This window comes from Procambarus clarkii, chromosome 38, assembly GCF_040958095.1.
Source record: "Procambarus clarkii isolate CNS0578487 chromosome 38, FALCON_Pclarkii_2.0, whole genome shotgun sequence".
NCBI lineage: Eukaryota > Metazoa > Arthropoda > Malacostraca > Decapoda > Cambaridae > Procambarus > Procambarus clarkii.
The window spans coordinates 11,846,864-11,873,575 of NC_091187.1; the positions used below are offsets into that span (position 1 = coordinate 11,846,864).

At 47.1% G+C, this 26,712-nt stretch overlaps 1 protein-coding gene across 1 annotated transcript; it reads right to left on the reverse strand.

Moving 5' to 3' along the window:
* Positions 1 to 24,259: 24,259 nt before the first annotated feature.
* LOC123772017 (uncharacterized protein PF3D7_0210200-like) lies at positions 24,260 to 24,652 on the reverse strand. Its single transcript, XM_045764881.2, has one exon. The coding sequence runs from the start codon at positions 24,650 to 24,652 to the stop codon at positions 24,260 to 24,262; it is 393 nt and encodes a 130-aa protein (XP_045620837.2).
* Between the last annotated feature and the right edge of the window lie 2,060 nt (positions 24,653 to 26,712).

Sequence of the window (26,712 nt, forward strand, 5' to 3'; positions counted from 1 at the left end):
AGCTGAGGAGGTCCTTAATGAGGAGCTGAGAACCTCCAGGGGTTACAGCTGTAACTGTGCACGTTACTGCCCCCTGGCAGCAGCACTGTGTCACCACTACACCACCACAAACAGTGCTCTTGCACACACCTCTATTCTCGCTCCTACACTCACCTCTCAGTTTAATTATCAATAATTGGCAACTATGAACTTATATGAAACACAACGCCACTCTTCCGGTAAAACCATCCCATCCCTCCCTCTCATTCACCCTCCCTTCCTCCCTCCCTTCCTCCCCCACTATCCTTCACACACACACACACACACACACACACACACACACACACACACACACACACACACACACACACACACACACACACACACACACCTAAACAACCAATCAGCACTTCTCCCGCTCTCAACGAGGATCTAGCCACCGGCAGAACTAGCCACCGGCAGAACTAACCACCTCACGGCACCAAACAATTTCCAGCGCTCACTTGACCCCCCCCCCCAACTAATTCCCCGCTGGGTGATCACGCCCAAACAACTCATTATATTGGCTTCGACTCGCCCCTGGACCCATGCGTCCAGCGACACATACTATTGAAAACAATCCTATTTCCGTTTCCCCCTTTCTGATCTATCCTAGAAAGGTCACCTCACAAATGACACACTGGATAGTTGAGCGAAACAGAAGAACGTGAAGGAAGAGACAGAGAAGAAGGCAAAGAAAGGTAAGCACTATGAGAAAGGTAAAATGAAGGTTGGCCACCAGATCTCTGGAAGACAATCCGGTGTAAACTCACACAACGGTACGAGTCAAAAACTACTTTTATTCTATATACGTCGTTTAGAATAATTCTTCCATTAGTCAAAAGCCACTAAGGTCATAAGCAATGTGTGTGGTTTACACCGGATAGTATTCCAGTGTTTCTGTTAGCAGGCTGAGAGCTTTCCCTTCCAGATAGCTCATGGTAAGCCTTACCCTACTAGTTTTACACACAGGTGGGTACAGGAGCAGACGACTGCTGACTCCTGTTAGCTGGCTGAGAGCTTTCCCTTCCCATAGCTCATGGTAAGCCTTACCCTACTAGTTTTACACACAGGTGGGTACAGGAGCAGACGACTGCTGACTCCTGTTAGCAGGCTGAGAGCTTTCCCTTCCCATAGCTCATGGTAAGCCTTACCCTACTAGTTTTACACACAGGTGGGTACAGGAGCAGACGACTGCTGACTCCTGTTAGCAGGCTGAGAGCTTTCCCTTCCCATAGCTCATGGTAAGCCTTACCCTACTAGTTTTACACACAGGTGGGTACAGGAACAGACGACTGCTGACTCCTGTTAGCAGGCTGAGAGCTTTCCCTTCCCATAGCTCATGGTAAGCCTTACCCTACTAGTTTTACACACAGGTGGGTACAGGAGCAGACGACTGCTGACTTCTGTTAGCAGGCTGAGAGCTTTCCCTTCCCCATAGCTCATGGTAAGCCTTACCCTACTAGTTTTACACACAGGTGGGTACAGGAGCAGACGACTGCTGACTCCTGTTAGCTGGCTGAGAGCTTTCCCTTCCCATAGCTCATGGTAAGCCTTACCCTACTAGTTTTACACACAGGTGGGTACAGGAGCAGACGACAGCTGACTCCTGTTAGCAGGCTGAGAGCTTTCCCTTCTCATAGCTCATGGTAAGCCTTACCCTACTAGTTTTACACACAGGTGGGTACAGGAGCAGACGACTGCTGACTCCTGTTAGCTGGCTGAGAGCTTTCCCTTCCCATAGCTCATGGTAAGCCTTACCCTACTAGTTTTACACACAGGTGGGTACAGGAGCAGACGACAGCTGACTCCTGTTAGCAGGCTGAGAGCTTTCCCTTCCCATAGCTCATGGTAAGCCTTACCCTACTAGTTTCATGGTAAGCCTTACCCTACTTACCCTACCACTCACTTCTAGTGAGTGAGAACACTTGGCTGTACAGTCAGCTGAAACCTGGGATATAGTATAGGATTTTTTTTATATTTTTTAGATAGATGTAATAAACGTTAGGTGTGTTCCTTAACATGTCAAGGTTGACATTGATTGGGGAGTGGTTAGTACACGGATGTGTACCTGATAGTTCCGTAGTACGCTCCCGGATGACTGAAAGTTCAGTCTGATGATATAACTTTAATGTTTGTTTGAGCACGGTGTGGCCGGCTCTAGAGGACACATGGACTTGGCTAGTGAAGAGCCAAGAGAGTTTAATAGCTAGTCGTTGATGATAGAGTAGGGACTTGTTATTTAGCTATGTCAGTAAGGATAGGATGTATGTTTCCTGATATTGGAGGATTGCTGTCAGTTGACAGCTGAGAAAAATTTGAACATGTTTATTATGATGGACTATTATTTGTCAAATTTTATTAGTTAGGTTAGCTTTTGTTTGTGGCATGAGTTGAATTGTGGGTTTGGATACTAAACCTCGTGAATTTTAACAAATTAACAAGGTTTACCAAGTGCTTGTGCGGGGGGGGGGGGTTGTAACAAACTAGGCTGTTGTAAGAATTATCCAGAGTGGTTTATCGACAAAAGAGAATGGGAAGCTGAGCCGCATGGTGACCTGACCCCCAGGGGAATTCGCGGTGGAAATAACCGACGCTTTGTTCATAGCTGCGTATAATGAATCATCCTATAGTATTCAGTAATTTAGAGAAAATTAGCCTTTATTCATTTTGCATTAAAATTGTATTGTATAATAGTACTGGATACAATATCAAGAGTATTCTAATTATTGAGTTTAAGTCACCATCAGTGACGTCACAAATCAGATCTAACTTTTAAGGCGGAGTGACCGGCGGTCATAGGTCAGCAGGGTTGACATGTCTAGTATTTCTCAAAGTTCAATTAACCATTTTGGGGATCGGGAACAGCTCTGCCGTTAGATGTTTGTAATTTAATTCAGTAAAATAATTCAACCAGTCTGGATCAATTAAGTACAACAGAGGTTAATTGTTATAACTTAAACCTGGCTAGTAACTTGGTAAAACTTTGACTAGGCGGAAGGATACAATGTTCTAGTCTGGGCTAGGCGAGACGAGGAAAATCAGTGTGATCTGCCGAGCAGCTGGGAGAGGTCAAACATCTTACCTCTCCCCAAGACCAGCCCAACATCCTTAGCTGGAAAACATAGAGGTATAGTTGCTATGGTTATGTATAGAAATAGTCTCATTTGCCATTCAGGTCAAGTAGGGAGTGTTAAAGTGACAGGGAGTGAACATATTTAGATTTTTGTTTTAGTTTTCTTTTAATAAATTAATTAAGTTAAGAATTTGCATTTTTATTGGTTCCATGTGTTTTATGTGTACACTTGTCCTGGTCACGTGGTCCACACGAGGTAGAGTTGGATTGGGCGCCGATTCTAACATCGATTCAAAAACATCGAATCATTCCCGTGTAATTAATTTCACACTCAAGGTCATCGTATATAGTGGGGATCAAGCCCCTAGGTTGATTAATTAGCGTGATCGATCCAGACCTCGATCATTGCTCTTGTGTTACTGGTCTGGTGGTGGCAGCATAGAGGCGACTCTAGGGTTTTGCTCAAGGCCTAGGTCACGCCATACTGGGTGTAGAATCCTAAGTCGGTCAATCGTCTTAGGACCACGTGGTGTGGAGTTGGCTTTGTTAAAAGTTTTGGAGTCCCTTGGTAGAGAATAAAAAGTAAGAATACGGGTAGAGGGCAAAGAAAGAAGGAAGTAGAGAGAGAGAAACCCTAACCCGTGTTACAATGAAGCGAGACCGCCGAAGTGGTTGGAACCAGATTAAGAGGAGAAGCAGTGAATTAGGAGAGAGAGACTTAAGAGTGGCGAGATTAAGAGACAGAGCGAGGAGAGAGAGAGAGAGATTTAAGAGGCAGTTTATCTTGTCTGTACACTATGGTCCCTGCATGTGTGGGTGTAATGTTGTCACGTTGCCCACTCTGCTTTGACCCGACACATTTGTCTGAGGGACGACCTCGCAGACTACCACTTTACATAATGAGCAGAAACACAACAAGACTGGAAATTTAAGACAGCAGGAGGGAATATGAGAACAAGAAGCAGACAAGAGAAAATGAGGCAATGAGTGACAGAGTGAGCTAGAGAGAATGAATAACATAGTGAGTATGAGGCAATGAGTGACAGAGTGAGCTAGGGAGAATGAATAACATAGTGAGTATGAGGCAATGAGTGAAAGAGTGAGCTAGGGAGAATGAATAATATAGTGAGTATGAGGCAATGAGTGACAGAGTGAGCTAGGGAGAATGAATAACATAGTGAGTATGAGGCAATGAGTGAAAGAGTGAGCTAGGGAGAATGAATAACATAGTGAGTATGAGGCAATGAGTGAAAGAGTGAGCTAGGGAGAATGAATAACATAGTGAGTATGAGGCAATGAGTGACAGAGTGAGCTAGGGAGAATGAATAACATAGTGAGTATGAGGCAATGAGTGAAAGAGTGAGCTAGGGAGAATGAATAACATAGTGAGTATGAGGCAATGAGTGACAGAGTGAGCTAGGGAGAATGAATAACATAGTGAGTATGAGGCAATGAGTGACAGAGTGAGCTAGGGAGAATGAATAACATAGTGAGTATGAGGCAGTGAGTGACAGAGTGAGCTAGGGAGAATGAGTAACATAGTGAGTATGAGGCAATGAGTGACAGAGTGAGCTAAGGAAAGAATAACAAAGTGAGCTAATAAGAATGAGAAACCATAAGACGGGAGAAATAACATTGAAGTACAAAGGGAAGACAGATAACAGGAACAGAAGTATTATCTTAAACAATTACGAAACCTAATGATAGAGTGATCGAGTTCCTAGTGTCATCATTTGTACAGCCCGTCTTCTCGATTGCCCACAACGTCCCCAAATTGATGTACTAAACTACCCGAGCCTTACCAAACCCAAGACCCACAAACAGAAAACGGGACATAACGTCAATGATGTGAGCCGCTATGATTTTTAACCTCCGCTTCAATTATTTCAATTATTATTTTAACATCCGCTTCAATTATTCTGATTTATAATCAGAGAGGAACTCCGGCTTATCCCTGACACACTTCTACTCAGGTCGTCTTGACCAGTAAACAATGTTTTACGGCTCATTTTAGTTTGGATCTATTAACCCTTAAACTGCTTCTCTCCCCTACCCAGCCACTTGGGCTGGACGGTAGAGCGACGGTCTCGCTTCATGCAGGTCGGCGTTCAATCCCCGACCGTCCAAGTGGTTGGGCACCATTCCTTCCCCCCGTCCCATCCCAAATCCTTATCCTGACCCCTTCCCAGTGCTATATAGTCGTTAATGGCTTGCCGCTTTCCCCCCGATAGTTCCCTTCTCCTTCCTGTGTTCCAATCACTATATGCTATTTTCCAATTTCATTTGTTAATTATACTTAGTTATTTCGTTCCATAATATAATTTTCAGTATATCGGAGTCGATAGATTGGGCGGATTGCTTGTGTTCAAACGTTACTGATTAGGTAAATCAACTGAACTTTTTAAGGGAGTGGCCAATAGAGTAAAGAGTAGTCTACATAAGCTATCTCAGCCCCGCCAAGCAACTGATGCTGAGGAGACAGACTGAGGAACAAAAAAGATGCCGAGGTGGGAGATGAAGATGCTTGTAACCAGTTATTCCGGGTATGATACAGAGACCAGCATCCAGCCGGAGTAGGGTCTACGACCTGAGGAAAAGTATGCACTCCCCAACGTCATCACTACTCTTTTTAAACAACCCCCAGGCTAACCTAACCTATCCCAACCCAACCTGATCCAACCGAAGGCCTTCTAAACACTCCTCTCCTATCCTAACTCGATCCAACCCGACCCAACCTAACGAAAATGACATAAATATGATGTTTTATATATGGTGTGTGTGTGGGGGGGGGGGTGACGTCACCATGACGTCATAATGTTTATATCTGTACAGGTTTTGGATCTACTGCCCAGACAAGGCTGGTGCCCGCGGCGTCACCACACATCTATGCTGGTGTGTTTGTCCAATCAAATGATCGTTCCTTCCTTACGATACGTGTTAACTGGTGTTAAACTAGATTCATCAAGCATTTATACAACCACCTACGAAACCTGTACATCTTTCCTTAATCATAGTGGCTTTATTTACATTTATTACAAAAACTTCAAGCTTGGAAACTTCACAACCCAAGGTTATTATTAACAACCTCTGAGTGCTTCAGAGGACATAAACTGTTCAATATGTGTATATAAAGCTTCCGTGATGAGGAAAGATATACAAGTTTCGTAAATGGTTGCTTAAAATATTTGACGAATTACGCACAGAGATCACACTAATGTGATGTATCAAATGAACAAATCCACAAGGGCCGTGACGAGGATTCGAACCTGCGTCCGGGAGCATCCCAGACACTGCCTTAATCGACTGAGCTACGACAGGGTAAAAAGAGTTGAAACCGAAGTTCTACTGAACTTACTGGATCCCGTAGCCTCTCCGAGAGGCTATGGGAATCTTTGCCCAGGCTCTTGTAGACAGTTCACATGGAAAGCTCCTACGACCCGATGGCCTTAAACAAGAAGCTATACAATTTTCTCCTGCTGCTAAGACGTTTAAGGTCAGGGACGCTCCAGCTGACGCTATGTCATGCAGCGTCGGGAATGAATGGACTTCACCATCTTAGACACGATGATAAAAACTGGACACCGGTTGGTGGCGGTGTCCACCTTCGTGTCAGACCCTTCCACCACCACCACCACCATCGGCTACAGTTTCCCTTTCAAAAGTATGCCTCGGCCAGACGGATTGTTGTACAGGCAACACGCGCACACATGTTATGCAAGCTGAGGCTTTGGTACCTAACATGTGAGCAGGATTGTGTGAGCCTCTTGGTCTCAGAGCCCAAATGTGCAGAAGGTCCCAGTTACAGCCCCGCTCCTGTGCCAGGTAGGTCCACTACGGGCTCACCATAGCCCGTGCTACTTGCCCCGCTCCTGTGCCGGGTAAGTCCACTACGGGCTCACCATAGCCCGTGCTACTTGCCCCGCTCCTGTGCCAGGTAAGTCCACTACGGGCTCACCATAGCCCGTGCTACTTGCCCCGCTCCTGTGCCAGGTAAGTCCACTACGGGCTCACCATAGCCCGTGCTACTTGTCCCGCTCCTGTGCCAGGTAAGTCCACTACGGGCTCACCATAGCCCGTGCTACTTGGAACTTTTTGTTCCAAGTAGCTGAATCTATAACAACAACAATCAGAGTCCAAGCCTGCTCATACCGGAGCCCTCCCCTCCCCCCTTCACCTGGCCCACACCTGTTACTACCAGGGCCCCCAGGCCCTCTCCTACTCATACCAAAGTCCCTCCCCCCCCCCACACCTGTTACTACCAGGGCCCCCAGGCCCTCTCCTACTCATACCAAAGTCCCTCCCCCCCCCCCCACACCTGTTACTACCAGGGGCCCCCAGGCCCTCTCCTACTCATACCCAAGTCCCTCCCCCCCCCCCACACCTGTTACTACCAGGGGCCCCCAGGCCCTCTCCTACTCATACCCAAGTCCCTCCCCCCCCCCCACACCTGTTACTACCAGGGGCCCCCAGGCCCACGTCACCTTGAATCAGTACAGCTCCATTACAAACATTGTTCTTGGAAGATTCCTCCGCTTCGTAACCGCAAGATGACGTTCGTTTAAGCGATGGTTATGTTAATCTCCTTATTTGATAAGCTGTTCAATTGAGACAGTTCAGTCCCAGCTGCGTCTGAGTGCTAGTGACAGCATGGGCTCTTGTCCATGCTGTTAAAGCGGTATATACTCACTCACAGGGTTATCTTGAGGTTATCTTGAGATGATTTCGGGGTTTTAGTGTCCCCGCGGCCCGGTCCTCGACCAGGCCTCCACCCCCAGGAAGCAGCCCGTGACAGCTCACTAACACCCAGGTACCTATTTTACTGCTAGGTAACAGGGGCATAGGGTGAAAGAAACTCTGGTGAACAAACCACCGGGTTTTTTCTTCCTATTGAGGGAAGTACATGCTGCTGTGGCGGTATGTTCACTCGAATGATGGGTGACGCTGCCCAATCAACTCTTCTCTTACAAGGAACGTTGCCTTTCGATCGTATGCGATACATAAGGCCAAAAATCGTCGTACTATAAAACGGACACGGCTGGCGAAAGTGACGTACTGTCCCGTTTTCTGTTTTGGGTCCTCTGGTAGGTTAGGAGAGGACACTTTATATTGACCGTTTTCCTGACGTTGGGAATATTCCCCGAGTGTGTGTGTGGAGTACTGAGTGAACCACAGGGGCAGTATTCCCAGAGTGTGTGGAGTACTGAGTGAACCACAGGGGCAGTATTCCCAGAGTGTGTGGAGTACTGAGTGAACCACAGGGGCAGTATTCCCAGAGTGTGTGGAGTACTGAGTGAACCACAGGGGGCAGTATTCCCTGAGTGTGTGGAGTACTGAGTGAACCACAGGGGCAGTATTCCCCGAGTGTGTGGAGTACTGAGTGAACCACAGGGGCAGTATTCCCAGAGTGTGTGGAGTACTGAGTGAACCACAGGGGGCAGTATTCCCTGAGTGTGTGGAGTACTGAGTGAACCACAGGGGGCAGTATTCCCTGAGTGTGTGGAGTACTGAGTGAACCACAGGGGGCAGTATTCCCTGAGTGTGTGGAGTACTGAGTGAACCACAGGGGGCAGTATTCCCTGAGTGTGTGGAGTACTGAGTGAACCACAGGGGGCAGTATTCCCTGAGTGTGTGGAGTACTGAGTGAACCACAGGGGGCAGTATTCCCTGAGTGTGTGGAGTACTGAGTGAACCACAGGGGGCAGTATTCCCTGAGTGTGTGGAGTACTGAGTGAACCACAGGGGGCAGTATTCCCTGAGTGTGTGGAGTACTGAGTGAACCACAGGGGGCAGTATTCCCTGAGTGTGTGGAGTACTGAGTGAACCACAGGGGGCAGTATTCCCTGAGTGTGTGGAGTACTGAGTGAACCACAGGGGGCAGTATTCCCTGAGTGTGTGGAGTACTGAGTGAACCACAGGGGCAGTATTCCCAGAGTGTGTGGAGTACTGAGTGAACCACAGGGGGCAGTATTCCCTGAGTGTGTGGAGTACTGAGTGAACCACAGGGGGCAGTATTCCCTGAGTGTGTGGAGTACTGAGTGAACCACAGGGGCAGTATTCCCAGTGTGTGGAGTACTGAGTGAACCACAGGGGCAGTATTCCCTGAGTGTGTGGAGTACTGAGTGAACCACAGGGGCAGTATTCCCAGAGTGTGTGGAGTACTGAGTGAACCACAGGGGCAGTATTCCCTGAGTGTGTGGAGTACTGAGTGAACCACAGGGGGCAGTATTCCCTGAGTGTGTGGAGTACTGAGTGAACCACAGGGGCAGTATTCCCAGAGTGTGTGGAGTACTGAGTGAACCACAGGGGCAGTATTCCCTGAGTGTGTGGAGTACTGAGTGAACCACAGGGGGCAGTATTCCCTGAGTGTGTGGAGTACTGAGTGAACCACAGGGGGCAGTATTCCCTGAGTGTGTGGAGTACTGAGTGAACCACAGGGGCAGTATTCCCTGAGTGTGTGGAGTACTGAGTGAACCACAGGGGGCAGTATTCCCCGAGTGTGTGTGTTGAGTACTGAGTGAACCACAGGCGCAGTATTCCCAGAGTGTGTGTGTGGAGTACTGAGTGAACCACAGGAGCAGTATTCCCAGAGTGTGTGTGTGGAGTACTGAGTGAACCACAGGGGGCAGTATTCCCTGAGTGTGTGGAGTACTGAGTGAACCACAGGGGCAGTATTCCCCGAGTGTGTGGAGTACTGAGTGAACCACAGGAGCAGTATTCCCAGAGTGTGTGTGTGGAGTACTGAGTGAAACACAGGAGCAGTATTCCCAGAGTGTGTGGAGTACTGAGTGAGCCACAGGGGGCAGTATTCCCAGAGTGTGTGGAGTACTGAGTGAACCACAGGGGGTAGTATTCCCCGAGTGTGTGGAGTACTGAGTGAACCACAGGGGCAATATTCCCCGAGTGTGTGGAGTACTGAGTGAACCACAGGGGCAATATTCCCCGAGTGTGTGGAGTACTGAGTGAACCACAGGGGCAATATTCCCCGAGTGTGTGGAGTACTGAGTGAACCACAGGGGCAATATTCCCCGAGTGTGTGGAGTACTGAGTGAACCACAGGGGCAATATTCCCCGAGTGTGTGGAGTACTGAGTGAACCACAGGGGCAGTATTCCCCGAGTGTGTGGAGTACTGAGTGAGCCAAAAGGCCGTATTCCCAACAATGTGAACGGGATTGCCAATCAGTATTCTCTACTGACGCCTGCAGGGTTGTGTAACAGTACCACTCAACCACTGCAATAGACTTCACTGGACTACCCCACATACCATGCTGGACCCTAAAGCTTAGTGATTAGCACAGTCCCTTCACAAAGTCCAGGGTTCGATTCCTGCGGCAGCAGAGATATTTTTTCAACTTTTCTTACACTTGACTCCCCTATTCACCTTGCAGTAAATAGGTACATAGGAGTTAGACAACTACTGTGAGATGCATCCTGATAAAGGTCAGTGGTAGGGAGACCTCGATAAGCCTAATAGGCTTCCTGTCCCCAACAACAGAAGGGGAATGAGGGGGCATGAGGGGGCAAGGGGGGGCCTGGGGGGGGCAAAAACAAGGGTCAAGTTGCAGCAAATTCAAGTTTTTTTTAGATAATATAATGCATGGCAAGAGGAGAGAGAGTAGCTTATGGTGTGTGTACCCTCCCAAGTTACACCAGCTACACACCAACGCTCCACACCTGCTCAACACCCGTGACGACTATATTTGATAACTTCAACTTACCCTTAGTTCGCCTTTCGGAACGTTCTGCCAGCATTTCTATATGTTCTAGCCTAACAATCCTTTTGCATGCCGAGGTCGTTTAACTTAACCACTTTACGAGTCCCTGGCTGTGCGAATCGATAAATTACGCCAGAAAATATAACTCTTTTTCAATCTACCAGCTAGCAATTAGGGAATAAATCACCCGGCCAAAAAAACGAGGGCGGCGGAGCCGGCTATCTCACTAGTAAACAAGAGCGCATCGCGCCGCCCGCGGCAACGGCATGGACGGACGCTGCTAATTCTCTTCATGGTGAAACACATTATTAATTATCATAATACATCGTTGTCTAGTAAAAATTCTTAGCTCCAAACCCCTTATTGAGGATAGTTAGTGAACTAGGTAAAGCAATTGATGCAAGTACGCTCTATCTGATGACTGGAATTGTTGGAAAAGTCACGAATACTTACCGACGCGCGTAATCTTTTAAATAACCTTTTGCATGTTAATTCCATTGAAAATCGCGCGGCTCACACACACACACAACCGTTGCTAATCAACGAGGCTACACCTGTCTTTATCTCCCTCTGCATCCCTCCGTATTCTTGGAAATCATAAACACAGGCCTTGAGACGAGTGTGAGAGATCGTGGCCAAAGACAGAGAGAATTGACATCATTTTGCGCCATTAAGAAGGACGTGGAGTCGTTCCAGAGACACCCCCGGCGGCAAGAGCGCAGGAGGAAGGGTTAGCAACATTGCCCTTCCTCCTCCTCCTCCTCCTCCTCCTCCTTCTCGTCAGCACCAAAGACTTTCGCTCGCTCACCTTCTTATCGCTCAGCTAAACTTACCACTGATATTAGCGAGACTTGTTACCGCAGCGATATCTCTCCTTCAGCAATTTGATGATTATGGCACTAGCGAGTCACTGGACATGTGCCCCTCTCTGCAGCCCTGGCCCCTCCCTGTGCCCCCCTGGGCCCAGCCCGCCAGGAACCCTCCGGCCTCGACTATCACCAAGTACAAACCAGAGAAGATCACCGCCGCAGATAATGCACTGAACTTGAAATATCCTGAAAGACCAGTGTTAAAAGGGCCGCTGTGAACTGGGGCCCCGGAGCCTCCGTGTATTCTGTGATAAAGTACACCCTCGGGCAGTACAAGAAATCCTGTAATCTTCCTTCCTACTATCTTTTCATCCATTTTTATTCAAGCCCATGCCCTTTCAACCCTTTTGCCGACTGCCCCGAAAGCCCAACAAAAGAATTCTTTATCGTCGTGTCATTTTGGATTTTTGGGGTGGTGGTGGTGGTGGTTGTGTGTGGAGGAAGATGGTAGGTGATAGTGTAGGTGCCTACGAGACCCACATGGGTCGCTCCAGCCTCCCTTCATATACCACAGTCCCTGCCCTCAACAACCCACACACACCTACCTATACATAGCCTTTCCACTCCTCTTACCAAATTTGAAAGAAATCCTTTCATGTGAAAAACACTGTCCACTGGCTCCCCCCACCCCAAAAAATAATATATATAAAATAAAATAAAAAATATCTATTCAATACCTTTTCTGCAACCTACATTACTCAACAGTCATTTAAAACAGCTCAGTAATGTTCTGAATTTAATACATAAAATACTTTAATAGATTTTCCAGATATAATCCTGGCGAGAAATCCAAAGGACCGAATATAAAATCTATCGTTCTAACCAGTTTCCTGGGAAACGCTTCCCAACAAAAGTTTATTTACTGCGTAAAACTAATCCTGCTTTTTTAAACATGTCTAGGAAGGAGAGGGTTGAAGGGCCAGGGGGTAGGGCCAGGGGAGAGGGAGGGAATGTAGTAAAGGGGAAGAGAGGAAGAGGGAGGGTAAGGGGGTATTAAGGGGAAGGGGGGGTATGAGCCCGGAGAATCAATAGAGACTTCTAAAAACTGTCTTGGGGCGACCACTTGGGATTCATGGTCGAGTTTGAGCCTGTTGAGTAGTTTGTAAAGGGCCGCCACTCGTCTTCTGGTTATCCCCCAGCCCGACTCACTACCACAATCGCCGCCGCTACCACCACCACCACCACCACCACCACCCTACCCGTCGCCACTCCCACAACCACACCTGCTGCCACCACAAAGTCCGCCGCTACCACCGCCACCACACTGCACCCAGCCGCTGATGCCCACCGCACAAGGCTGGAAGGCTTGACTGTCAGCAAGAAAGAGGAAGAGTTGCTAGTGTTACAGGTACACATGTACACATGTACACAGGTACACAGGTACACAGGTACACAGGGCATCACACACCACTCCGCGACTTCTTGCCACGTCCAAAACCTGTTGGAGATCAGAAACACTCATGCAAATTCTAGGTACTGACTGAAATGCTGCCTTGATATATGTGTATGTTTAGGGCATATGTAACTATTTCCAGAGGGCAGTTCTTAGACTACCTTTGAGACCCAGTTTTACTTCACTTTATTCTATGTTGGTTCATATCTCACCAACAATGTTAACTTCAGCACTTCTAGAAAGCTTATACACACACACACACACACACACACACACACACACACACACACACACACACACACACACACACACACACACACACACACACACACACACACGCCGCGAGTGTAACATCACTACAAATGTGTACAAATATAGCCAGGAGTACAACATATCCCCTAACACCAGTGACACACACAAACAGGGTAACATCAGCGGCATATGCGACGCTGACGACTATAAAAACATCGATTAGAAACTTAAGTGAGGACTGCATGGCAATCTACACAACATTTGTTAGACCAATACTGTAATATGCAGCACCGGCATGGAATCCGGCTTTATCTGAAGCACAAAATTGAACAAGTAGAGAGGTTGGCAACACGACTGGTGCCAGAGCTGTGAGGGTTAAGCAATGAGGACTGGCAAATGGAACTAAATCTAGTACACTTTAGACTGCCTTGACAATCATGGTACACCTTGGCCGGCCTTGACAATCATGGCACACCCTGGCCGGCCTTGACAATCATGGCACACCCTGGCCGGCCTTGACAATCATGGCACACCCTGGCCGGCCTTGACAATTACGGTACACTCTGCACCAACAATGACCTAAACCATCACAAAAGCCATTTACATCGGACACGTAAAAGATGGCATTTCAAAGTAAAAAACAATCATTACAATTTTAATAAGAGGTTTCACCAAAAAAATGAGATGTCACAATAAGGAGGCTTCACTGAAACATACGAGACCACAACAAATGTAAGAACCTTCACTCGAAAAATAAGAGGCTTCATAAACAGAAATATGATATCGCTGAACAACAAAAAACAAGGCAGCGTCTGGGATGCTCTCGGACGCAGGTTCGAATCCTCGTCACGGCCCTTGTGGATTTCTTCCCCCCCCCAAAAAAAAAACAAGGCTTCAATGAATATAAGCGGTTTCACTAAAAATGAATAAGCGTCACTGAAACAAAAAATCACATTACACAAACTTCGCGAATCCCCGTGAAAATTCTCCAGACCTTTTGATACTGAAACACAAAAATATCATGATTAATGAAAGGATCAACCCATCCAAATTGGTCTCCTAAATCGCCTGCATTAAATACAGAAGATCACTAGTTGATAAATACCTCATTAAAGATAACTGGCTTAGAGGAACCTAGCTGGCCACATTTAAATTGTTTATGAGAGAGAGGGGGGAAGGGGGGGTAGGGGACGGGGGAGAGCCTGGGGAGGGGGTACGGGAAGAAGGGGAAGAAGATGTAGAGGGGAGGGAGAGAGGAGTGGGGGGGGGGTAGGGGGGGAGAGGAGGGGAGGACAACGAAGCATTAATCAGTGAACGATACAAGAATGTGGTTAATAGCTCAGAGAAAACTGGAATCCAGTATATCTGAGCGACCGGTCTTCTCACCTAATGCGTCGCATTATTTACGGAACCGACAAATTCGTTAAAGATGCGACGTATGAGGACTAATTAAACCGCCGTAATATTGACGCTTCCGACGCATCGGCCTTTGATGGGTTGCTTCCCACGTTCTCAGATAGGTAAAACAGTTACATTTGTTACGGAGTGGTAAAGCCTGACAACGGTCTTGATATGAGAAACTCAAAGAGTTCTTTAATCTCTTTGTTCAGGACATCGTCTCTTATATTATTGTTCAACATGAACAGTTGTTCACGTATGATGTTGACACGTTATTGTTCAGCTGTACAGTGGCAGGGTGACACAATGGACAGAGACCCGGGCAGCGCAGGGTACCCCGTCTAGTAGACATACATATATATATATATATATATATATATATATATATATATATATATATATATATATATATATATATATATATATATATATATATATATATATATATAAATGTTTTGCGTTTATATAAATATTGGCTGCCTCGAATGGGCCAATATGAGCTGCCTCGTATGGACTAATAGGAGCTGCCTCGTATGGACCAATAGGAGCTGCCTCGTATGGACCAATAGGAGCTGCCTCGTATGGACCAATATGAGCTGCCTCGTATGGACCAATAGGAGCTGCCTCGTATGGACCAATAGGAGCTGCCTCGTATGGACCAATAGGAGCTGCCTCGTATGGACCAATATGAGCTGCCTCGTATGGACCAATAGGAGCTGCCTCGTATGGACCAATAGGAGCTGCCTCGTATTGGCCAATATGAGCTGCCTCGTATGGACCAATAGGAGCTGCCTCGTATGGGCCAATATGAGCTGCCTCGTATGAACTAATAGGAGCTGCCTCGTATGGACCAATAGGAGCTGCCTCGTATGGGCCAATAGGAGTTGCCTCGTATGGACCAATAGGAGCTGCCTCGTATGGACTAATAGGAGCTGCCTCGTATGGACCAGTAGGAGCTGCCTCGTATGGGCCAATAGGAGCTGCCTCGTATGGACCAATAGGAGCTGCCTCGTATGGACTAATAGGAGCTGCCTCGTATGGACCAATAGGAGCTGCCTCGTATGGGCCAATAGTAGCTGCTTCGTATGGACCAATAGGAGCTGCCTCGTATGGACCAATAGAAGCTGCCTCGTATGGACCAATAGGAGCTCTCTAGTATGGGCCAATAGGAGCTCCCTAGTATGGACCAATAGGAGCTGCCTCGAATGGGCCAATAGCAGCTGCCTCGTATGGACCAATAGAAGCTGCCTCGTATGGACCAATAGGAGCTGCCTCGTATGGACCAATAGGAGCTGCCTCGTATCGACCAATAGGAGCTGCCTCGTATGGACCAATATGAGCTGCCTCGTATGGACCAATAGGAGCTGCCTCGTATGGACCAATAGGAGCTGCCTCGTATGGACCAATAGAAGCTGCCTCGTATGGACCAATAGAAGCTGCCTCGTATGGACCAATAGGAGCTGCCTCGTATGGACCAATAGAAGCTGCCTCGTATGGACCAATAGAAGCTGCCTCGTATGGACCAATAGCAGCTGCCTTGTATGGACCAATAGCAGCTGCCGTATGGAGGTGCCCGTAAGGGTCAAACAATTTATCCTTACCACGTTACAACCCCCACAACAGTTGTCTAACTCCCGGATACCTATTTACTGCTAATTGAGCAGAGGCATTAGGTGAATGGAAGTGTGCCCAACTATTTCTGTCCCTGTTCGGGAATCGAACACGGGATCCCTGATTGTAAGTTGAGAACGAAGGCCACTGTACTACTCAACCCTAAGGACGGAAGGAATCGCAGTTGGCTCAGATATTAACCAGAGCCAGATATTAACATTACTAGAGCCTCGGATATTAACACCAAGTAAAGCATCCAGCACTTCCACTAACACGATAACGTCATTTACATTTGCCAACATCCAGGGTATAAAAACACGCAAATCCAATTCGCAAATCCAAAGTTCATTTTATAGATGGTCTCCTTCATGAGGCAAATGCAGTGTTTGCAGCCCTAACGGAAACTCACACAAAGGACTACCATGATGGTGAAATATGGATCTCAGAGTACAATCTTTTCAGATGTGACAGGAAACACCGGCTTCAGGGTGGGGTCTGCCTCTACGTCAAAGACACACTCATCTGTACTGAGCTGCTAAACACCTCAAATGATATGGTGGAAGTGCTGATAGTCAAAATAGAGATCTAAATGTAGTTATTGTCCTTGTATATAAGTCACCGGAGGCAAACCCTCAGCAGTTTAAAGACCAACTAATGAAAATAGAACACTGCTTGGAAAACCTCACAAATCCAGCTCCGAACATCATCCTGCTTGGGGACTTCAACCTACGGCACCTGAAATGGAAGCACCTGGCTAATACAGTAATATCAGAGAGAATACCAGGAAGTAGCCTAAATGAGCAGGCACATGCAAATGACCTGCTATGGATGTGCGACAGGTTTGCCTTAAACCAGCAAATAGTAGAACCAACTAGGAAGGAGAACACGCTGGACCTCATTTTCACTAATAATGATGAATTGATCAGGAACATAATGATTACAAATACCTGTTACTCAGATCACAACTTAATTGAAGTTATGACAACCATGGGGAGTAGACCTTCAAAACCAGTCCAGATTCCAACCCGTTCTCACAAATTTAATAAGTCAATATTGACTTATTAGTTGCGTGCATAGGTGACATACTAAACATAATAGTTTCCCTTGAAAAGCTTCATAGAAAACACCGACCTTACCTAACCTACTTAGTATGTTAAAATAAGCATCTTATAGCTTCGTAATTACAATTGTTACTTAACCTATTATAGGTATAGGTTAGGTAATAATTGTAATTACGAAGCAATAAGATGCTTATCTTAACATACTAAGTAGGTTAGGTAAGGTCGGTGTTTTCTATGAAGCTTTTCAAGGGAAACTATTATGTTAAGTATGTCACCTATGCACATATTTAATAAGTCAATATTGACTTATTAAATTTGCGAGAACGGGTTGCCAGATTCCCGGTGGAGGAGATTTCAGCAAATTCAACTTCAATAATAAACAGATAAACTGGGAGCAAATAAACCAGAACTTCACAGAATTAAACTGGGAAGAACAGCTAGAAAATGCAAACCTGAACCAGTGCCTGGAAAAAATAAGCTCAGTAGCACTAGAAATATGTTCAAACCGCATACCCCTAAGAAAAAAGAGGAAGAGATGCAGATTGGAACCTGCATATAGGCGAAGAAAACGAAACGCGGAACAACTTGAGAGTCGCACCCTATCTCAAGAACGGCGAAGAAGGTTAGGTAGAGAAATAGAAACAATTGAACGCAAGCTACAAGAATCATACAAAACCCAAGAGAGGCAAAGAGAGCAAAAGGCCATCAGTGAAATAGAGAGAAACCCGAAATATTTTCTCTCCTATGCAAAATCAAGATAAAAACCCACATCTAGTATCAGGCCCCTGCGAAAGGGAGATGGAACTTTCACCGATGACAACAAAGAAATGAGGAGTTACTGAGGAAGCAGTACGAATCTGTTTTCAGCGAGCCACTAAACACACTAAAGATTGATAACCCAAATGAATTTTTCATGGATATGATACCAACATCAAATCATATATCAGACGTCACCTTATCTCCACTGGATTTTGAAGAAGCCATAAACAGTATGCCTATGCACTCTGCACCAGGCCCGGAGTCTTGGAACTCCATATTCATCAAGAACTGTAAAAAAACACTATCGCAGGCCCTCCACATTCTGTGGAGACATAGCCTAGATACTGGCGTTATCCCTGACATACTAAAAACAGCAGAGATAGCATATAGTTCCAAGAGAGAACTACATGCCAAGTTGTAGAGATACAAGTTCCAAGTAGCCCGTGCTACTTGGAACTTGTTTCGAGTAGCTGAATCTATAACAACAACCCTCTTACACTGCTTCGTCCTCAAGGCCCCTCAGCCAGGGGTTCCTTCTGCTTTCATGTAGTCACTTACGAAGCCTATACATCTGTCCTCATTCATGGCGGCTTTGTTTACATTTTTTGTTTAACAGTTTATGACCTCTGGAGCCCTACGAGGTTGATTATAACAATAATGACCACTGAGATGTGGTTTGCTAGCTCATCAATTGTTTAATACATGTAAACAAAGCCGCCATGATTGAGGATAGATGCGTGATTAATCCTGGCTCTGGGAAGCTCCTTGTCCTGGCTTTACTCTTGACTTCAACCTCACATATTCTTCTCTCATTACTTTATTTGCATTATTGATCACTAACCTCATAATCACAACCTCAGCGCCTAAGAGGTTATCGCTTTTAAGACTATGTTATTGTATACATGTATGGTTATGTATGAATAATGAGTAACACGTGTTGGTGAATGTTGGTGAATGTGGAGGGGAAATAAACACCGTGATTCTGTGAAGTGTCTCGACACGACAAGTTCCACGAATGGACTCGTTTCCTTTTTATTTTCACCTTACCCCTTCCTGGGACAACATATATATAACATATAACATATAAAGAACGTGTGGTTGATAGTAAATGTAATCAGATGTTTACGTAGTAAGCGAGAACAGGAAGTGAACATTATCCCCCCCCCACACACCATGAAGGCAAACGTAGGCGTCACCTCCGCATTCAAAGATGAAAATGAAAAATAGAATTCAATAATATTGGTTTGATAAACAGTCATTATATACGTTTAAATATTTCGGAAAATTAGATACAAAAAAAAATAAAGATCACATGAACTATTTGCTTGAAGATAATTCAAACTACCAATTGCATTTCTCCTTACGGTAGTATTTAGCAAAAACAATTGACAATCAATACACAATGGAGGCCAAGATGGCCTCCACCAGAGACGCTGGTGCTGCCTAGATTATCGCCAGGCTGATTGTCGATAGTTGAGACACTCAGTCCATTAATGCCGCATACATTTTCCTCTCTCTACGCGTCCTGTCATGTATATTTTTCTCAGCGAGCAGTCTCTAAGTGGTGTTGAGGGGGAGGGGGTGGAGAGCCGTCCCCGGAGCCATGTCTCGCTCCACTAACCTCCTAGTCAACACGGCACTCTCAGCCCCGTGTACAGACAGATGCGCCTCGCCCGCCACTTCACATCTCCTTCACCCGAATGCTAATCCGGTATGTACGTGAGGGCGAATAACATAACCTTATCACGCCTCACCATCGCTACTAACAATGTGATTTTGGGTCAACTTTTGGGGGCGGTGTATGCGTGCAGTCGGTAATACTGTGTATATATACGGAAGGTTAACAGAGCTATTCGTTTAGATTACATCAAGTTTTAACGTTAATAATTATCGATGGTTCGTATTGCCCCTGACACGCGAGTGTCAAGTGATAAACGGGGATTTTCTACAGAGTTTAAGGGTAATTTATGCCAGTCAGTACTGCTTCACTTCCCCCGGCCTCGTCCCCCTCCCCCCCCTAGGAGTGGGTGTGGCTATCGAAGGGGGGAAGACCCGTTGATAGCCCCACCCACCTCGTTCTCGCCACAGCCCCTTCAGTTCCAGAAATATGGCAAATATTGCCATTCCTCTTCATGAGCTGCCATTGTTTCTGGTACTACAAGATAGAAACGAGTGATGGTCGACAGCTGGGATAACAGAGTAAGATGGTGCGTGTCGCCAAGGCTCTTGAGGGCGTGTGGTGAGGATACAGGCGATCAGCGGTCTGCCACACGGGGGCGCGCGGGAGCCTTCGTGTGCATACATTCCTGACGTAATCGAAGCCGTGGAGTGGTGGCCGGGCCGAAGGACGGCAAACACTGGCGGTGATTAGACCAAATATGGCCGCTCGAGCACACTCGGCCTACACAGGCGGTAAGTGTGCAGCAGCGACCCCTCGCCAGGCTCTGCCCCGTCTCTACCCTCTGGGGGCACCACCTGATATTTACTTCCTGTAGAGGTACGCTGCTCTTCCTTAGAGGCTGGCCCTGGGGCTGCTCTCGTTATCCCTCAAGAGGCGGGCTCCGGGAATGGCTGCTGCTTCTATCAGAGCAGCCTTGTCCGGGGCATAACTGGTCGACGCCTCACAGTGCTCAAGAGAGAGAACTTGATAAACACCTCCAAATGACACCTGATCAACCAGGCTGTAATTCATACGTCAGGCTGCGAGCAGCCGCGTCCAACAGCCTAAATGATCAGACCATCAACCAGGCTTAGTCAGAGACCGGGGCGCAGGGACGTTGATCCCCGAAATCAACGCAACGTAGGTCCAGGAGCTGGAGACAGACTGTGAGGTGGTGACTGATAGGTATAATGAGTGACCGGATAGAAGGGGACTGGAGAGTGTGACGACCAGATCAGTCCAGGAGCTGGAGACAGACTGTGAGGTGGTAACTGATAGGTATAATGAGTGACCGGATAGAAGGGGACTGGAGAGTGTGACGACCAGATCAGTCCAGGAGCTGGAGACAGACTGTGAGGTGGTGACTGATAGGTATAATGAGTGACCGGATAGAAGGGGACTGGAGAGTGTGACGACCAGATCAGTCCAGGAGCTGGAGACAGACTGTGAGGTGGTGACTGATAGGTATAATGAGTGACCGGATAGAAGGGGACTGAAGAGTGTGACGACCAGATCAGTGACCACATACGGAAGTGTGGATAGGAGGGGTTGTGGGATGGAACAGAAGGCGATTTACAGACTCGTAGAAGGAAGGTTAAATGGGACAGGAGAATAGGGTACTTAAATGGGCATGGGGACGGAAGAAGAGTAGGTAGAATGGGGGACAAGGAGCCAAGAGGCTGGAACCCCACCCTTAGCAAATGCGTGAGGAATAATGTCGAAATGCAGACCAATGTTGACAAATTTATGAGTGCCGTGTAGATCAATGCAACTCAACAGCGCCATGATGCAGAAACAATCATGTAGAGCTTCTTCACTTGTCATGCCTCACGAGGTCGTCGGTCCAAAAGGGTCACCACCGGTCAGCTCCAAAACCATCCACCCGTTTCAGGCCAAGACGTTGGCAGGCAAACCTTGCAAAATTGCTTGGATCTCAATGAGCAGATCCCTTATACTTGAGATACATTATAAGTTCCGACGGAGATAAAACTACTGGAAGTGAAACTACAGAAAGGAGAGCACCAGGAAAAGATTACAAAATAAATGATGAAATACAAAGCTATTACAGAGAAATACAGAGCAATGTTAACCTATTGTTTCAACAAACAATGCATGGAGATCAAGAACGAAAATGCACAGGATCCAATATGTAAATACAACTGAACAATAGGGCAAACAGAGGCACTAAAGAGGGCCAAAAATGACTACGTCAGAATCAGGAAGGAAGCGGAGAGGCAGCTGGAAAATGACGTAATTCCTTTTGTCAGAGACAGGAAGCCTGTTATTCTTATCCTCGTTCGATCCGCTCACCAATATTTACGTTTTCTATGCATCGGACTCGATAGGTTAGGTGTGTTGCTTAAGTTAGTAGGTTGGATTTTTGACGGAGTAGCAGACTGAGAGTGTGTAATTACCTAAGTGTAATTACCTAAGTGTAGTTACAGGATGAGAGCTACGCTCGTGGTGTCCCGTCTTCCCAGCACTCTGTCATATAACGCTTTGAAATTACTGACGGTCTTGGCCTCCACCACCTTCTCACTTAACTTGTTCCAACCGTCTACCACGCTGTTTACAATAGTGAATTTTCTTATATTTCTAGTGTGTGTGTGTGTGTGTGTACTCACCTAATTGTGCTTGCGGGGGTTGAGCTCTGGCTCTTTGGTCCCGCCTCTCAACCGTCAATCAACTGGTGTACAGATTCCTGAGCCTATTGGGCTCTATCATATCTACATTTGAAACTGTGTATGGAGTCAGCCTCCACCACATCACTTCCTAGTGTGTGTGTGTGTGTGTGTGTGTGTGTGTGTGTGTGTGCGTGTGCGTGTGCGTGTGCGTGTGCGTGTGTGTGTGTGTGTGTGTGTGTGTGTGTGTGTGTGTGTGTGTGTGTGTGTATGTGTGTGCGTGTGTAGAGTGTCCAGGGGAAGAGAGGATGCCAGCAGGGTTCCGTAGGCTGCGGTGGAAGGATCGCTGCTGTTACTGATCTGAGTAAATAACCTTCCAAAAGAGGCAGGAACGATGCACAACTGGTGTAAAGACCATAGAGGCTCTGTAGCGCAGTGGTAACATGCTCGCCTGACACCCTGCGAGTGTCTAACGTGTCTAAACCTTCTCTTGAATACTTCCACTTGTATACCGGCAATATTTCTTATGTTTGCCAGTAATGACAAGAACTTTTATCTATGATAAATCATGAGGTCATACAATAGATTCGAACTCGCGTCCCTTGGCTCTCCAGACATTGACTCTCGGTAACTTTCAATGAACCATATAATCTTATGATAAATGACTACTCTTCCCTGTTCATCTTTTGCCCCTTCCACTTACTACTTCTTTCCCCTCTCCTCTCTTTATCTCCTCTTCCACCTGCCCGCATTCTGCACTTTCTACACATCCTTTACCCCCCCTCATCCTTCTATTCCTTACCTTTCCATCTCCTACCCCTCCCTCATTCCTCAATCTTCTCTTGATTAGCATGTTAAAAGCACTACAATCACCTTGTGTTTCCGATTGTTCAGTATATCACTGAACAGATCAGAACTTTTAACAGATCTCTCACACTGTCCATGGAGGACAGAAGAAAATGTATATAAATGTGGTTAGCATTGTAAATGTCTGGCCACGTCGAGAGCCGGTCGGCCGAGCGGACAGCACGCTGGACTTGTGATCCTGTGGTCCTGGGTTCGATCCCAGGCGCCGGCGAGAAACAATGGGCAATGTTTCTTTCACCCTATGCCCCTGTTACCTAGCAGTATAATAGGTACCTGGGTGTTAGTCAGCTGTCACGGGCTGCTTCCTGGGGGTGGAGGCCTGGTCGAGGACCGGGCCGCGGGGACACTAAAAAGCTCCGAAATCATCTCAAGATAACCTCAAGATACGTCTGTGGTAGACAATAATAACACGATCACCACCCCTTCCTCTTCCCCCTTCCATTACCCTAACACTCTTCCCTTTCATTCTCTTTCCCTCTTATTCTTCCTCCTCTCCCCTTTCTCCCATTACCTTCCCTTTAACTCCTCCTGTTCTTCCATTTTCTACAAATTCGCTTTTCCTTCTCCTATTATTTATCTATTACTTCTCCAACCGCATTATACACGAATCATTAACGAAATTATAATCAATATTTGTCAATGCTTCATTTGTTCAACTTTGGACATTCCTTTATTGCCAAGCCAGTCCCAAGTGAACGGCAGAATTGCAACATCGCCAGCAATTTCCAGATTCGCAATTAAGCAGCTTGTCTCCAAACACATCTTGCAGAGAAATTAATCTCCAATACCACACAAAAACGACCCGACCACCAGGCCCGACTGACCACGCACACTTACCATTATCGGGGAACAAACAAGTTGTTTTATTGGTCGAGTTTTTTTTTTATACCAGGATTGTTGAATCGTCTTAATAGACTCTCGACCGTGTCTTCACAGTCCTCGAAGACTGTCAGTTAGTCAGTCACTGTGTTCCATTACGCGGGCTAGGGTCATCCATACGCGGGCTATGGTCATCCATACGCGGGCTATGGTCATCCATACGCGGGCTATGGTCATCCATACGCGGGCTATGGTCATCCATACGCGGGCTATGGTCATCCATACGCGGGCTATGTCCATCCATACGCGGGCTATGGTCATCCATACGCGGGCTATGGTCATCCATACCCGGGCTATGGTCATCCATACCCGGGCTATGGTCATCCATACGCGGGCTATGGTCATCCATACCCGGGCTATGGTCATCCATACGCGGGCTATGGTCATCCATACGCGGGCTATGGTCATCCATACGCGGGCTATGGTCATCCATACCCGGGCTATGGTCATCCATACCCGGGCTATGGTCATCCATACGGGGATATGGTCATCCATACGCGGGCTATGGTCATCCATACCCGGGCTATGGTCATCCATACCCGGGCTATGGTCATCCATACGCGGGCTATGGTCATCCATACGCGGGCTATGGTCATCCATACCCGGGCTATGGTCATCCATACCCGGGCTATGGTCATCCATACGGGGATATGGTCATCCATACGCGGGCTATGGTCATCCATACCCGGGCTATGGTCATCCATACCCGGGCTATGGTCATCCATACGCGGGCTATGGTCATCCATACGCGGGCTATGGTCATCCATACGCGGGCTATGGTCATCCATACCCGGGCTATGGTCATCCATACCCGGGCTATGGTCATCCATACCCGGGCTATGGTCATCCATACGCGGGCTATGGTCATCCATACGCGGGCTATGGTCATCCATACGCGGGCTATGGTCATCCATACGCGGGCTATGCTCACTGATACGTCTCCCATACTAAACCATTCCCTGTAGCTCCCGCTCACCCACTAACCTAGATAATTTCAAAATCCTCCGGACCAGGATTTATCAAGCATTTACCCAACTACTTCCGAAACCTGTACATCTTTCCTCAATCATGACATACTTGTTTACATCAATTAAACAGTTTATGAGCTCCGAAGCACTACGAGGTTGTTTATAACAATAATAACATCGGGTTGTGAAGCTCCAAACTAATAAGCTGTTTAATAAATGTAAACAAAGTCGCCATGATTGAGGAAAGATGTACAGGTTTCGTTAATGCTTGACGAATTATGGCACTGATCCAGTATCCTGAGGAATATAGACGGGGGCAAGGAAGTGATCTACAGGAACGTTGAACATGATTACAAAATCACACCCCATTGTCCAAGTAGGTAATTATCATAAGAAACCTTAAGAACAGGTTAAGAAATCGTAGTCTACATAATGCGTTGTATTATGAAATATCTCTCATGGCAGTACTCCTGGCAGTGTCCCTCATGCCAGTAGCCACGACAGTACTCCTGGCAGTGTCTCTCATGCCAGTAGCCACGACAGTACTCGTGGCAGTGTCCCTCATGCCAGTAGCCACGACAGTACTCCTGGCAGTGTCTCTCATGCCAGTAGCCACGACAGTACTCGTGGCAGTGTCCCTCATGCCAGTAGCCACGACAGTACTCCTGGCAGTGTCCCACATGCCAGTAGCCACGACAGTACTCGTGGAGCTGGACCACACTGATGCTATGGTCATCCATACGCGGGATGGATCCATCCATACCGTCCCTCATGCCAGTAGCCACGACAGTACTCGTGGCAGTGTCGGTCCCGCCAGTAGCCATGGTAGCAGGAGCCAGGTAGCAAGCCCAGGTAGGTAGCGAGCTCATCAACATACTAATAAGAGGTCACCTTGACAACAAGCATCACCTCCCGCCACCATGGCCGGTGGCTGGCTGGCTGATGCAGCCTCCGCCAAACTGCAAGATCATGGGCGTTCTTCCCGTGCTCCCGCTTCTTGCCAGCGATCCCTATCACAGCAATGGCAGAAATAATTGGAGATATTATTCTTTGCATTTCAGGAGCGGGTCGTGAAATAAGACCTGTTTTTTCTTAACAGGTCAGGCAAATAAGACATAAGAAGCCCCTGTTTTTGCTTAATACTGTCAGGCAAATCAGTGCTTGCCTGACGTTTAGGCGAGTGGGGAAACACATGCATGCACGCACGCGCGCAAACACACGCACACACACTCACAAACACACGCGCACGCAGACGCATGAGCGTGTGCGTTAAGGGGCTGAATGGAAGGCACACTGGACACGTAATCCTTTGGACCGGAGTTCGGTTCCAGGCGCCGGCGGTAAGAACTCCAGGCAGAGATATCGACTATGTTTGGGAAAAATTTGTCATAAATTGTTGGTATATACAAAGAAAAGTGGCGGTGGTCTTAATGGTTGGTCAGGTAGATGGTATCGTCCATTCTCTTGGGTGCCACAGGTGGCTAGGCTCACCTTCTGGTAATATGACGTGCACTGCTTGACTGTGGTCGGTTGGTCGGTTGGTGGGGGAAGGTAGTGTGAGTGTTTC